The sequence below is a fragment of the Myripristis murdjan genome, chromosome 8, assembly GCF_902150065.1.
Source record: "Myripristis murdjan chromosome 8, fMyrMur1.1, whole genome shotgun sequence".
Lineage (NCBI taxonomy): Eukaryota > Metazoa > Chordata > Actinopteri > Holocentriformes > Holocentridae > Myripristis > Myripristis murdjan.
The window spans coordinates 25,030,733-25,046,067 of NC_043987.1; the positions used below are offsets into that span (position 1 = coordinate 25,030,733).

Sequence of the window (15,335 nt, forward strand, 5' to 3'; positions counted from 1 at the left end):
CTTTTCTTTCTTTTTTTTTTTTTTTTTTAATGTGTGTGTGTATGTGTGTTATGCAGTTGTGAGCATGCAAGACAACGATCGTCACCGAAACGAGGATTCAAGGAGAACATGGACAAATCGACATCTCTTTTCCAAATGCACTTTATATTTATTCATCTTTAGTCTGGAACTGAAGAGGAGCGCTGCGGGTGAGGCAAAAAAAGAGAGAAAAAAATAACTTCGACTCATTTTCATTCACGTAAACTCGAAAACTAGGGGGGGATCCCGAGCCTATCTCGGATGCAAATGTTTTAGTAGCGTCTTTGAATCGGAGCAATGGCAAATGGGTGCCGAAAGGTGTTTTGTTTTAATGCATTTGTTGTCGATTTGATGCCTTGGTATGCCACGAACCAAAAAGTCCGAATAGTGAGTGGAACCAGATGTGGAGAGATGGGGAGGAGGGGGGAAGGGTCTGCACAGTTATAGTTTTCTACTTCTCATTTCTCTTTATGCCACAAAGTTGGCTTTGTTTGTTTGTTTGTTTGCACCCTGTAAACGCACCTCAGCACCGATTCTTGTCTTTGTTTTCTATTTTTTCCTCCGTTTTGTTGCTATTTTTAGTGCCGGATGTTGTTTTTAGCCTGCATTGTAAAAGTGGCGTGGACTGACGCTGCATTTGGCACCCTGCGGGCAGATGTGACCTTTACATCCTGTTATAGGCTGCAATTAGCTCATACAGTCCAGTTCAGGCCGTCTACACAGACTGAATAATATGGGGGGAAAAAACCCATCTAAAATTAAATTTCTGTATGTGGGGAGCAGTGTTTACCTTCCTTTTTAGCTTGAGTTTTATGTGGAGAAATCAAAGGATGTTTCGTGGCCAGTGAAGTAAATTATTAGGACCTCTTGCATCACTATTTTGAGTGAAATCACTAAATTGTTTTTTTGTTCCCTGTGCCACTGAAACTGGGTCAGGAGGAATATATCCTGTAATGGAGTGTTGAGTCAAACCTGGGTAATCTGTGACGTCTGCCCTGTTTGCAACATAAGGCAAACAACCACCCAACAGAGGCAAAAATCAGTCACCTTTTCAGGTTTTTGGGCCTTTTTACCCCGTTTTCACAAGGCCCAGAACTTGCATCATTTGGGCACTACCAAGCCTGCCTTGAGATTGTGTCAGGCTGAGAAAAAAAAGGAAGAGAAAGGTGGGTGACGTGGGTTAACTGTCAGTTTCATCACAATATCACAACATCCCGGAGACACAGCGAAAATGATTTGCGACTTTTTTTGACAAAGTCTCCGGGTTCTTTGATTTAAAAAGACTTCCACACCGCTGCCGACAGGTCTCTCATGCTGCTGAAGTTGAGGGATCCGCCGGTGATTTGAGAGGACACCTTTTGACAAACTGCGCCAGGTTTCAAAGAGGAAACACATTTTAACATTGCAGTAGAGTGTATTCTTTGATCCGGGACGGTCCAGTAAACATCTCCCCTGCTGTCTCACCTAATCGGGACTGCGGGACGTTTCCCTAACTCCCTAATGTGTAATGTCACACTGATGTCAGGACGGATGGAAAAAATGTAACAGTGATGGTACCCAGGGGGATTTTTTAGGGCTTAGCAGTGCTTTGTTTTCTGCTTCACGACCAGCTGCGAGCTTATTTGGACATTAATGCTGAGCAAAAGTAATTTCCCCATTGAATGTAAATGGTGCCAGCTTCAGCGTTGCAGTGAGTCTCTGGTGTAGTGCTGTGGGAAAGAGTTGTTTGTAATGTCATGCTCATTAGAATATAATCTACGTGAATTATAATCACCATTATGCCATGCAGAAGTGTGGGAGTCATGGAAACTATTGACAGGGTGCAGTTCTCTCTCCCTCTCTCTCTCTACCCCTCTTTCTCTCCCTCTCTCTCTCTCTCTCTCTCTTCTGTCACTGTCACTGTCTCTGTCTCTCACTCTCAGGTTTGTAAATGAGATATGCACTTTCACTGAGCTTTGAGCTAAGTGTGTTTCGCAATTGTGGCTGCAAAATGCAAATATGTACTTCTCTCCGATATCCCATCCATTCTGTCTTCTCCCATACATCAGGTTTGCTTGCTTCAGAGGCCAGACCACCATAAAACACCAAAGAAACAAACACAGCAGGCTGGAATTTCCTGCCTATTTGTTGGTTGCCGTTTTATAACAGTGACCAGTTATAGGCCCCCCTTTTTTTCTGTCTCAAACATCTGTCAAAATAAGAGAAAGATTCAAGGAGAAAAGCCCCTTGCTCATACCTCAGTTTAAATCTTTGGATTTACAGTGCATACAAACTGCAGACCGGCCTGTCTGTTGTCCAATTATTGTAAATACTTGCACAGGGAGTCTAAATATCTCAAGGCCAATAGTACCAGCTACTATCGATCAGCCAAGTTCCTAAATTTTGTCCTTGCTCCTGTTGTTGTCCACACCCAACACCCACTCTCAGGGAAACCTGGTCCAGAAGATGACCTGATTAAGGAGGAGGAGATTCTGGGAAGATCTGCCTCTCTTGGCCTGTGCTGCCGGTTGTTCTTGGCTTTAGGTTTAAGCCTCTCTCCTCGGCAGGAAAAAACGGCTCCAGTGCTGCAAAAGGGTGACAGGGCAAAGAAGAAGTTGGTAAGAGTGGATGAGATCACAGCGGGGGAGCTGTTGTGGCTTAGCTTTCACAGGGCTCAATGGCTTAAAGTTAATCTGGAATTCTGCACTCGCTCTGATTTCCCGGGAGTGTTCCCAGATCAAACATGGAGTCATATCCCCTCCAGACTGGAATTAAAACTTCTATCGGTGTTACTTTTTGGTCTTTGGAGCTTCACTCTCAGGTTGCCCGGTGGTTCAAAATCATTTTCCCCGAAGTTCCCCATATTGTGGTCACATTATTGCTTCACTTTACACACACACACACACACATACACATATATGACTGTAAATCACATATTTTAAATAGGTGAATTTACAAGATGTAATGAAAATGCTGTTACAGGCTTGACTCTGATTTGAAATTATTTCTGCAGTCCATTTTTTTTTAAATGAATTTAATTCTCATCATGACAGAAGACAGAGCGGCCATCAGATTGATTTGGTGACATTTGTGCTTTGTCACCAAACTGCTTTGTAATTCTTACGCCAAAACCAGCATTGTGTAGCCTAATACTTAGCAACTCAAGTGTGAGCACAGTGCTCATCCAAGGTGTGGTAATATATCGTTTCTATGGCAGCAACCATATTGTGATTGCATAGCATGGGTAGATTTCTTTACAGCACGTAAGCGAGGACAAGTCTGTCTTGAAGGGTTCGATATAAACTGCAAACTTTTGTTGAAAATTCTGAGAAGTCGAGTGCAGGAGGGAGCACACCGACTTGCTGATTGCTTTGATCCGCACTTGACTCAGCGGATGTGCCAGACAGCCAGTTTCCACAGAAAACAGGTCTTTGCACGCAGTTTTTAATTTCAGAATGCTCTGGATTATGTTGCATTAATCGGGGTGACTGGAATAAAGGCCTCATGGAAAGACTGGTTACAGAATTACAGAAGCCACTGAGATGCTTCCTGCTTGCTGGACACTTGTACTGTTCTTTTTTTTTTTTTTTTTTTTTTTTTTTTACTCCCATGATGGGATTTAAAGGTTTCTCCTCCTCAGCAGCCAGGGAAAAAAAAAAAAAAAAAAAAAAAAAAAAACTTCTGATTTGAATCTTTAGTGTGTCCCATTTGGAAACAAGACAAACAGCAGGGTGCTACAGTAAGATGGGTGGCTGCATCGCAGAGCAAGGTGGCAATTATATCTGATTACACCGTACAAAGCTCTTCCACCCGCCACTCTCAGAGATCTGCTGCTGCACTCAGCTCTGTAACTGCATTTGCAGACTCGGGAAGAAGAAGCTACCGACCCCACAGGCACTGACATCAGTTCTCAAGAACCCGCAGTGGCCGAGTGCAAGGCAAGAAGAGAGATGTGTTGATCAGCTCCTTCAGATTAGTAGGGATTTTATCGAGCTCTTAACGACGCTGTCTCGGCGTCCATAAAGACAGCGAGGGAGGTTTTGAGCGTCCTAGCTGATTGAAGAGGTAGAAAACGTGGGATTTTTGTTCCACCGGGCGGCTCTGGGAGTGGACTGAAGTACCCCCCGTATGAGAGTTGTGTTTTTCAAGCAAATACTCCGTAATCTTCCCCACCTACCCCACTTCCTGGCCCCTCGCAGCAGCCTGAGGAGTAAGAATGCTGAGGGTCTCACTTTTTCCCAAATCTGAAAGCAGGGATTTCTGTGTATTTTGAGGATTTCTTTCTTTCTTTTTTTTTTTTTTTGGTGTGTGTCTGTTAATACTTTTCAACAGGCCCACAATTTAGAGACCTGAAGCACTCCCTACTTTGTCTGTCTTTCTCTCTCTTTCTGTCTCTCTGCCTTCCTCCCACATACACACACACACACACAGTATATTCACAGTCCTGGATCGCCTGGCTTCTAATTTCCCAATCTCCAATCCCTTCGAGGACAAAAAAAGAGAGAAAAAAAACTGGAATGAGAGAAAACCACATTTTTTGACGGGGGGGAAAGGTTGCTGGGTTTTGTTCCCGAAATTCCAGTCACTATGGCTAGAGTTCAGCCACTATGCTGAATGTGTTCAGCTCAAATGTTTTTTTTTTTCCCCCCACTCACTCAACATTTTGTGAACGTTTTATTTATTTTGGACAACATAGCATGGTGGAAGTGTATATGAGTGTACTGCGAGGCTCTGCGGGTAACACCTTGGAGGCAGCTATAGCTCCACAGAGAATCGTCCCGCAGTGTATTGAACCGATGCCTCCCGAATGAATCAGTCAGTGAACAGTGGTGTGAAGTCTCCCTCCAGCTGCAGACTAAAACCAGCTATAGGGTCTCTAGATGTACCCAGTTTACCCCTGAGGATCATTAAAGTTTCATTTAAATAATCTGTTAAAATATGCAGCTGCAGCAGGCAACGCGCTTCTTTACCACAGAGTCAGATCCTTATCTGTCCCGTCAAAACCTCCGAAGCTCTCCGCACGCTCAAACGTAGACCACAAACCCCAGCGAAGGAGGCAAGAGGCCATTCGAGGTCAAATGTGGGGAATAGAGTGAATTCCTGAGAATTGATGCATGGGGGGGAATGATTCTGCCGTGCTTCAGTGCATTAATGGACAGAAGGACAGATGTGCAACCGCTTTTCGCTGTTGGTTGCACAATATTTCTGCAGTTACTTAATGCCGAGACCTCTGTGATATGAATGTTTGGGTATAGACTGAATATTCATTTTTGTCTTGAATGGTTTCGAATGCCAACGCCGGGACATCAGAAGCCCCGAAATCAGCCGATAAGCCAGCTGTAACCCAGCAGCAAATCCATTAGTGGTGATATTGATTGGGTCCCTGCTCTGTTCTCTCTCCACATTAGCTGGTAATATGGAATCCTGTTTTCATCAGCATTATCGACTGATGCCATTGTGTTCCTCTCTCCCTCCCTCTCTCTTTCTCTCTGCACAGCTCCGGCGGACTCTGACTTGTTTTCTTTCTTCCATGAGGGGGCTCAGGGGTGCCTGGGGGTGCGGGATCACTCCCTCTACCTGTCGGCCTCCTGCGAGGAAGATGCCCAGCGCTGGAAGTGGGTGACCCGGAGTCGCCTCTTCAACCTGGGCTCCTCGCTGTGCCTGGGCATATCCACAGGCAACTCCAGTGCAGGGAAGTCTCCGCTGGCAGTGTACACCTGCGACCGCGAGCCTCCCAAAGTGCGCTGGAGCTGGTACTGTGGCCAGGTGCTGGAGACCCTCAACACCTACCTGCGCTCGCCCTCGCCGCCGGCCTCTGCCAACGCCTCCTCACACTCCTCTGCTGTCAAGCCCCCAGCAGAGGGGCTCAAGTGGAGACTATATGGCGATGAGCAGGACCTGTGCTCTAAGACATACCGCGGTAAGTAGATTCAAGCAAGATTTTTTTTTTTTTGCACCAAGGAGTCACCAAGCATTTGGCAGGGGTCTGTATTTATATAAAGACGGGGAATCTCTCAATCCCACATTATATACATGGTGACATTGGGAAATTAAGAGATTTTCCATCAAGAGGCGTTGGTAAAGTACAGAAATTCCCATTAAATTTGTCAGCACTAGATATGTATAAAGGAGCTCTGAGACAATGTATAATGATTACTCAGGATTACTATTCAATGATTGAAAGAATTAAGGTTATAATAATTGGAAATAAACAGGAGTGTAATCTATCGGTGTAAAAAGGTCAAAAAGAGGTCAAAAAGAGGAAGTGACCCCTACCGGTCAATCAGCCGCACTCAGTCAGAGTTTCAGAGGGTGTGTGTGTTCAGGTCTAGAGAGTCTTTTGTGTGTACTAGGTGATGTGTGGGAAATTAAAAAAACAAACATGTTTTAGAACCATCGGGGTTCTTTCTTCGTGGTCGGACCTTTGTTGTTGGAGTTGCGGACTACTTTACCGTCAGAAAGATTTACAAAGAATCTTCATCTGGGAATAATTGACCGGGGCACGAAGGAATAACCACTTTTTCCAGCCAGTTGAGGATTAAATTGAACCTTGGATTTCTCTCTTGTTCGCGCTGCCTGGATGGGACTGAAACACTGGATGGACTTGGGGACTTTGTACTAAGTCCTGAGTTTTTACAGGATTTCAGACTCTGGCAGAAAAAAAAGCAACTGCTGCAGCAGAGCAGTGCCTCTCTCCTCTCCCCCTTCCTCACATTATCCATTTAGTCATTTAATCAGCATAACCTGAATTTTATTGATTGTTTTGGATTTTCCAAAGTTTTACTGGCCTTTGGATTTAGTTGTGCTGCTTTGCCCTGCTTATTTCTGCAATAAATTTTACTAAATTGGACTTGAAGGATAATTGTTGACATCTCTTTTCTGATTTTTGATGACGATAAAGCAATAGGTTATAGTGTATATAACACTTAAAACGTTTCGGTAAACGTTACTCTACCTATTAAAATGAACAGATCCTTGTGGCTATTTTTGCAAGCCGCTAAACTAAACCTAGCAAATAACAAGTGCTCAGATGTATAAGGGAAGAGCTGCCGTTAACGAGTGCGACTGTTGCTTGGATTCGCCTCAGGGGCTGTTCAGGTGGGATGCGGCCCCAGAGGAGGCAGGGGACACACTTGGACGTAGGTAGTTAGTCGCTAGGTGTGTCTTCTCGCCACCGGCTTAAACAGACTTCAGCAGGACTAGGATTACCGGTAAAGCCTTTGAGGTTTGGCTCTTGTAGACGGAGAGCCAGTCAAGACCACCTGTGCAATCATAACTGGGATCTAACAGAATGTATTAATGATAATGATCAGCTTTGCTCCTATACAGACAACAAGACGTGCATACACATATGTTGACTAATTAAAGGAAGAGGTCACCCAACACTGCAAAAATCTCCCTCTTAACATGTTATTTAGTCACATAAATCACATTTTTTCTCAAACCAGTGAAAAAAAAACTACTAATCAACTTGTTTACAAAATTTTCTTTACTCAACCAGTCAACCTGTGGACTAATCTGTCTTATACTGCCTTGTTTCAACATGTTAATACTTGTTCCCAGAAAAAATTCCTGAACATGAAAATAAATGGGATAATTTTCCATGCCACTGGAAGATTTTTTTCACTTGTTTTAAGGAAAAACACAATTTTAACATTCAATGTGAAACTAAATCACCCGTTAAGATAGAGGTTTTACGCAATGAAAACACAACACATTTTCCCACTTACCCCAATTGTAATCCATGTACTTAGATTATTTCTGTGTTATTTTGTGAGGTTTTGAGTCTGCACAAAGGGGTTTGGCTGGGTTATTGTGTTGTGGAGCCTAAACTGTAACAATATACATGTGAAAAACAATGACACAGATACTCAGCATACTCCATTGCCCTTGGGGTTAGAGAGTTTTGTTGGGAACTATTTCTTGCTGAAGAACACCAGCAAAGTGTATCTATCCACCCTGATGAATATGAGTTAGAGGTGGATAGATACAGAAAGAAACAGAAAGGGGAGATTGCATCAGAGTGGAAAGCTTGCAAAGTCACACAAACTATCTGGATGGATAGATTGCACTAGAAGATGGGGGAAAAAAACCTTTGTTTGTATTTTGGGTGAACTGTTCCTTTAAGTTTGAAATTCATGAGTCCATAATTAAATGTCCATTAAATGTCAGCTGGCATGCTCCTTGAGCTGAGCGATTAAGAAGTGACCCAAGCGGAAATGGCCTTACATGTACATGAAGGGTTTTTTTTTTTCCCAGCTATTGTAGCTTGCCAGTAGTCCAGTGATCCAATAATCCATTCATATTCCTGTATTTTATTTGGCTCAATGAGGCAGTTAGCCTTAATCTATTCATATGAATGCAGAAAATTGTTGCTCCCGGGGCATCTCTGAGTACAACCCGCTTCCTACTGGCCACAAAGCCATGGAAAAACATTGTTGGTGTTTGTAAATTGAAGTAAACAGGCATCATGTCCTTGCCCTCAAGTATATTTGTATTTATATACAGCTCTCAGTCCCAGATTAAGTGTAACCATGGTGGTTCACAGCTAAGCCTCATTCACTGGTAGTGCCATTCATACCAATATCAGATGTCAGGTTTGTTCATTGACAAACTGCACTGCAGGGTTCAGTCACCCGTAGGAGTCTCTAGTTAACAGGCTCTGCTCGACTGCAATTAAAACCAGATCCGCTATAAACTTAAATCCACAAAATCTCCCTTTACTTTCTTCTTTATCCTTTCTCCTCACAAGTCTCCTTTACTTTTTTGTGGCAAGGGGAGCGGGTGCATCGGCATTTTTTTTTTTTTTTAAACTTTCAAGCGTCGATCCTCGCAAGTTTCTTTGTGAAGTCAACACGCTGCTGGAGGAATGCCTCTGACATTAGTCAGCCATGGAGCCGCTCCACTGCAGCCAGCGGTGGAGCCGGGAGGGAGCTTTAGAAAACTTTCCTCTCTCGTTTAACATGTCTGCCCTACTTTCCATAGGGCTGTAGTGTTTTGGTAACATTACAGATCCAGCCTCTCTCTCTCTCTGTCTCTCTGTCTCTCTCTCGCTCTCTCTCGCTCTCGCTCTCTCTCGCTCTCTCACTGCCGCCCTTTTCTTCACACCCTACTGTGCTGGTGGAATGCAGAAAATATAGTGGCAACCTCTGGGCATTTTGTCAAACTGCAGCAATCAGATATAGTTCATTTGGCAGCTTGGTTAGTTTACTGTAATTGTAACGTTTGATTGTGATTTCTCACAGATTGTGTTAGGCATGGAAATCTAATAATTGAGGCAAAAGATTTTTTTTTTTTTAGTAGATGTATAGCTGTTGCGTGTGTTTTTTTCATCATGAGGAAGTTTCCCTCTCAGAGATTTTATAAAAGTCTTGTTTTCTGATAACTTGCTTATTTTCATTTGTTGTTTACTTCTCCTTGTCCTTTGTGAAAATACCTTCTTGTGACCAGAAAAGTCCACTGTTTGACCGGTTTACTATTTTAGCTGTAACCTCATCCTCTGTTCTCGCTATGTGTTTGATTATACAAGTCGCTGAGAAAACAGATTTGGTATTTCAGTTCAGTTCAGTTCAGAAAACATCAGCAAGGTCTGTCTTTGCTGCTGCATGCCAGGATTTAAAGTCTCTCCACTGTTTGCTCCTTAGAGATCTACACGATCCAGGGCAACTCTCACGGCTGGCCCTGCTACCTGCCCTTCTTGTACGACGGCCAGTGGTTCCACAGCTGCACCAGCATCGGGCGCGAGGATGGTCATCTGTGGTGTGCCACCACCTACGACTATGGCAAGGACGAGCGCTGGGGCTTCTGTCCTGTCAAGAGTGAGTCATCACTTTGCATGTTCAAGACTCCGTGTCCTCACGCCCACTCAGCATCACCTCTCAGCTCATATTGTCAAAGCTGAATAAACAGCCAGAGTCACAAAGCCACGCACAGCCATTCTCTCTCCCTCAACTATAACATCTCCTCTTTTCTCTCAGCTAAATGACTTTTTAAAATCTCTCTGCTCTAGGCAATGATTGTGAGACTTTCTGGGACACCGACCGGCTGACAGACAGCTGTTACCAGTTTAACTTCCAGGCTACGCTGTCATGGAGCGAGGCTCGCATCAGTTGCCAGCAGCAGGGGGCAGACCTGCTAAGTATCACCAAGCTGCATGAGCAGACCTACATCAATGGTGAGATCCATGCGCACACATGCACACCCACGTGCAGAGGCATTTATTGATTTGTTTGATATTTAAATAAATGTCCATGTTTCTACTCTCTCACCAGTACAATAGAATATATGATTCAACCCCATAGCCAGTGTATAAATGCTTTTATGAGCTGCCAGGCACCAGGTGTTTGGCAGCTCTTCTCTGGGAAAAATCATCTGGCTCACAGGAAGTGATTTTTTTACAACTCTGGAGGCAGCAAAAGCAATTGGGGTAAATGTTTAGAATGAATGAAAGAAGAACTGGGTAGGTGGTATGGACAGTTGTAGCCACCATGGCTGCACAGACAAAGAAAAGAGCACCACAAAAAAACAAAATCAAATGTCATCGACAATGCAAAGAAAAAGTCGCCACAGTGCTGGACACACGGCTTGATTCACAGATGATCTCTGGCAAGTGCAGTGCAAAAAAAAAAAAAAAAAAAAAAACCCACAGCAATGAGCACTTGGCACTAGAGATGTGACCAACAAACAAACAGATGCTCACAGATACCCATTTAAAGTTGCTCTTGCTTCTTTTATGTGAGGTTTTATAGAATGAGTTCAATTCCCCAATCGTTACAATGACCCATTTCCCCAGTAGCTTTGTCTGCAGACCCCTTAACATCGAGCATACTTGTTAAACTTCTCACCTCCTCTGGGTCGTGTGGTAACGGAAAAACAAACAAGTACCTAACTTTGTATCTCACTTCCCTTCGACATGCTGAAGTTTGTTAAAGGGAAGTCAGTAATATGATGTGTTGAAATCAGTGGACAGTAATAATAATGCTCCCAGATTTATTGATAGGTTTATCCTTTGCAGGATCTAGACATTATAATTTATCAAATCTGGGAGTAGGAGAGACTGAATTGCAAGCCCTAAGTCTTCCTTTTAATCCTACCTTTTTTTTTGACCCAACACCAACTAGGATTTACGTTCGGTCTAGATAGTGAATCAGTGAATTTTTATCTGAGACGAATGATTTCTTGCTTCCTCTTTCAGGTTTACTGACCGGCTACAGCGCTGCTCTGTGGATCGGCCTGAACGACCTGGGCATGGAAGGAGGCTGGCAGTGGGCCGACTCCTCGCCACTCAAGTATCTGAACTGGGAGCCAGGTGAGACCATAAAAACAACACAAGCTTACTTTTTTTTAGTAAGCCTGCATTTGTGGTCCTTTTTTTAAAACCTTTATTTACTCAGAGAAGGCTGACTGAGCATGCTTATTTTTAGCAACACCTCTGTTTCACTCTGTTGTAGTGCACACTTGACCACAGGAGAATTTAAGCGTCTTGGTCAAGGGCACTTTGGTATTGTTTAGTTTTTTTTGACCTCTGAACTCCAAAATGTCCATTTCCAGACCAGCCTAGTCATGCTGAGGAGGAGAACTGTGCTGTGATCAGAACTGAGTCATCAGGTCGCTGGCAAAACCGAGACTGTTCTGTAGCTCTGCCATACATCTGCAAAAAGAGGCCCAATGCCACCCTGGACCCCTTCACCACCGGTCAGTGTGCACACAGTCACGCAAGCCCATTAAAATACAGTGCACCAGCAGCAGTCCTGCAACGGGGGCCAGGTTTCATCCATTTTGACTTGTGCGTGTTGGTTTTGGCAGAAAAATTTCCTGTTCTAGTTTGATGTGTTTTTTTCTTTATCTCCGTGCCCCCACAGACTCATGGGCAGACGATGAGAAGTATGACTGTGACGTGGGTTGGCAGGCTTTCCAGGCGGGCTGCTACAAGCTGACGTCAGAGAAGACTGACTGGGATACGGCTCAGAAAACCTGCCAGAAGATGGAGGCCAACCTGGTCAGCATCCACACCCTGCCTGAGCTCGAGTTCATCACACGCAACCTGAAAAAAGGTGACTTGCTTACGCACTTTTACACATACCATTCACCCTGAATTTGATCATGTACAAGAGCCAGGGGATTCTTCTCAGACGACATTCGTGTTCATCTTTCTCTGGACTCTTATGTTTGCGTGTCTGTTCATTGTTAATGTGATTTCTCCATCTGGTCTCTTCCTTTGACTCATGTAAATGTATTGCTTTTAAAGGTACAATATGTAGGGTTAGGGTTAGGGTTAGTAGCACTATCTAGTGGCTGTCACTGTATGTAGATTCAAGTTGTTGATAATTATAAGCTAACTAGTATTTCATTTATACATGCGTCACAGCATAATGGTACAAGTAGTATCAAACAGCCTTAGAAAACAAGACAAACATATTTTCTGATACATCTAGGCTATAATAAGTCATAATTGAAGTCCAACTTTGAATGATAAATACCTTACGCTTAGACCCGCTTGTATACTTTCAGAACTGGAGATCTCAACAGCCATCATGGTAACAGTGGATTGAGTGGTGTTGATCAAAAACACCCTCACTGCTCTATGTGAGAATATGATTCTGTTTTCCAGAGCAAGCCTGACTGCAAAGGGAATCTGCTTTTCACTGCTTTAGAACTTTCTGGCCTCAAAATATGATATAAACAACATATAAGCCAGGAAGGAATAAATTTTTAGGCCATGGAAGCGTTCCAGTTTAGCGAGGGAGCCTCATGGAAAGTCGTGGAATTTCACGTCGAGGCCACCAATGAAATACTGATTCTGTTTTGACTCTCTAATTATCGGCCTGACTCTGCCGTCTCTGTTTACGATCTGCCAGACATCGAGGAGCTGTGGATAGGCCTCCATGACACTGATATGCAAATGGACTTCCAATGGACCGACCACACGCCCGTCATCTTCACCTACTGGCACCCGTTTGAACCCAACAACTTCCGCAACACGCAAGAGGACTGCGTCACCATCTGGGGACCCGTGAGTGACCCCTGAACTCTCACTCTGCCCCGCAGAAGTCCGGGGGTCTTAATCTTCTCACAGCAACGGACTCTCACTGTCAGCGAGTCCTCTGCGTTTGTTTATATTTAACAGCTGTGTTCTCTCTTTGTGTTTGTGCCTTGCTTACATGTGCAGGACGGCCGCTGGAATGACAGCCCTTGTAACCTGACTCTGCCCTCCATCTGCAAGAAACCAGGAACAAAGAGTGATGGGAAGCCACAGCACAAAGAGTGCAAACAAGTAGGAGCTCTTCCTCTCTTGTTGCATTTGGTCTTTGTTTTCTATTTAGAGTTCTTCTCCCTTTCATTTCCCCCTTTTTATACATGATATTGGAGGTTCAAGCACCAAAAAGGGCTGAAAATGATGCTAAAGTCAACCAGATGTAATGACAGAGCAACACTTTGAGTGTTAAGCCAATCACAACACAGTGTACCCTGTAATTTCCTTTTTTTCAGTGCATCAACTTTCCTTGAACCTAATATGTGCCTGAAGCACGTAGCTGTGGATTTTACTTATATTTGGAAATGCAGCAGCAGTAGCAACATCGCTGTGTTGCATTGTATTGCATCGTGCCAACAGCAGAGGCAAAAGCTTTAACAGCGGTCCCGTGTTTTAGGCTGAATTCTTCCTATAAAGCTATAAAGACATTGCAATCACAGAAGGTGTGCTGCAAAAAAATCTATTTTAATGAGACATTTAGTTAGTATTAAGTGTTAAAATCTTATTTTTCTTGGATTAAGTGGAAAAACTCGGCTAGTAGGATGAGAGAGTCCCACTTCTTCCCAATGCAGCTTCACTTATTTCAAGACTTTTTCTGGGAGCAAGTATGAATATGCTTAAACCAGACAGAATAAGGCAGAACAGGCCACCCAGTACCAATAAAATGACACTTGATTCAAGAAAATGCTGGAAATTGGAAGCAAGTGGGATTTTGTCATCCCGCTGGCAGATTCTTTCATTTGTTTAAAAAAAAAAAAAACATTTAAAACTGAAAATGACAGTAAACGACTAGGTCAGATGGATTTTTGCAAAGTATTTATTTATTTACTTGTTTTAACTTAGCATGCAGTGGGCAGCATGGTAGGTTAATAGCTTTTAACTTTGGCCATATTGGCTTGAACCCCAGAATCACTGCTGGCAGCTACAGTATCTTTGGTTTTCCCTCCATATATCTCTGTCTCTCGTCCCATAAAGACTCCATTCAGATCTCCTGCAGAGTCACAGCGCTCTGCTTCCAGCTGCCGACACTGAGAGAGTGACTCTGGGGGCTTAACCATTATTCTAACTATTTCAGCCATTCCCTCACCCCTGACCCCTTTTCCCCAAAGCTCCCCTCCATCTCTCACCCGTCCTCTGCTCTGCTGGTCCGTCCTCGGCCTGTAACTGTGGTATAAATCACTCCCTCGAGGTTACGAAGGTCACCAGACGCCCCGGCTTCAAACAACATGAACCCTCAAAACAGACGCACACACACCCTCACGCCTTCCCTGACTCAGCACAGACGTTTACACACTAGTGACAACACTGTACACATGATATCTCCTTTATTGCATTCAAATGTGGACATATTGTGTGTACACAGTAGAGTATATGCATGCACTTGGACACGCCATGCTTGTCATTTTTTACCCGCACGGTGAATTAAATCGCATCTGCAGGATCCATCTCTCCCTGTCTGTGATTTCACAGCCTATAATTCTCCTCATATTAGACTGTAAGCCTCTCGGGAAGCTTAAAGCATTGTCACATTGAGTGTTAAACTCTTTAATATGTTATTTTATTCTTGAAACTAGTAAAAGTGCATCCAGTGGGTTGTTTCCTGTGCAAAATTACATTTATTTAAAGAATTTCCTTGAAGCAGGGGTTGCTTTTCTTGCGCTATAGAGTGATCTGCTTCCCCCCTGTTTTCAAGACGCTGCACCGTTTCTGGAAAATTCCTTCGAATAAATGAAACTGCATTGGAAAGAAATGGAAATATCTCACCTCTTGGACAGAGTCTCTCGCTTGTTTAAACAAAAAAGCAGATTTCAAGACCGAATATGAGACTAATGACTTGTTAAGATGGACCTTTTTGCAGTGTCTTTGCCATGTGTGTTTTGTGTGTGTGTGTGTGTGTGTGTGTGTGTGTGTCACTGCTTTTAGCGACGTTAAAGTGTTTGCTTTGTGTAAGTGATCCAAGTGTTGATTTGTGTAAGTGATCCAAGGTTGAGGGGCTTGGTGCTTCTCAGCTGTTATATGTAACAAAGGGCCCAGTATGGATAGCTGGACCATGTGTTTAACATAATGTAACTTTGCCTCTCTCCCT

The 15,335-nt window shown here is 43.6% G+C and overlaps 1 protein-coding gene across 1 annotated transcript in view; it reads left to right on the top strand.

Annotated features, from left to right (window-relative positions):
* Positions 1-38: 38 nt before the first annotated feature.
* mrc2 (mannose receptor, C-type 2) overlaps positions 39-15,335 on the top strand; it is a 34,103-nt gene continuing 18,806 nt past the window's right edge. The window contains exons 1-9 of the mRNA XM_030056962.1: positions 39-188; positions 5,495-5,917; positions 9,642-9,815; positions 10,007-10,171; positions 11,192-11,305; positions 11,548-11,691; positions 11,859-12,050; positions 12,855-13,009; positions 13,166-13,270. Of these exons, the coding sequence (XP_029912822.1) occupies positions 65-188; positions 5,495-5,917; positions 9,642-9,815; positions 10,007-10,171; positions 11,192-11,305; positions 11,548-11,691; positions 11,859-12,050; positions 12,855-13,009; positions 13,166-13,270 (1,596 nt within the window). The 5' untranslated portion in view covers positions 39-64. The remainder of the gene's footprint in view (positions 189-5,494; positions 5,918-9,641; positions 9,816-10,006; positions 10,172-11,191; positions 11,306-11,547; positions 11,692-11,858; positions 12,051-12,854; positions 13,010-13,165; positions 13,271-15,335) is intronic.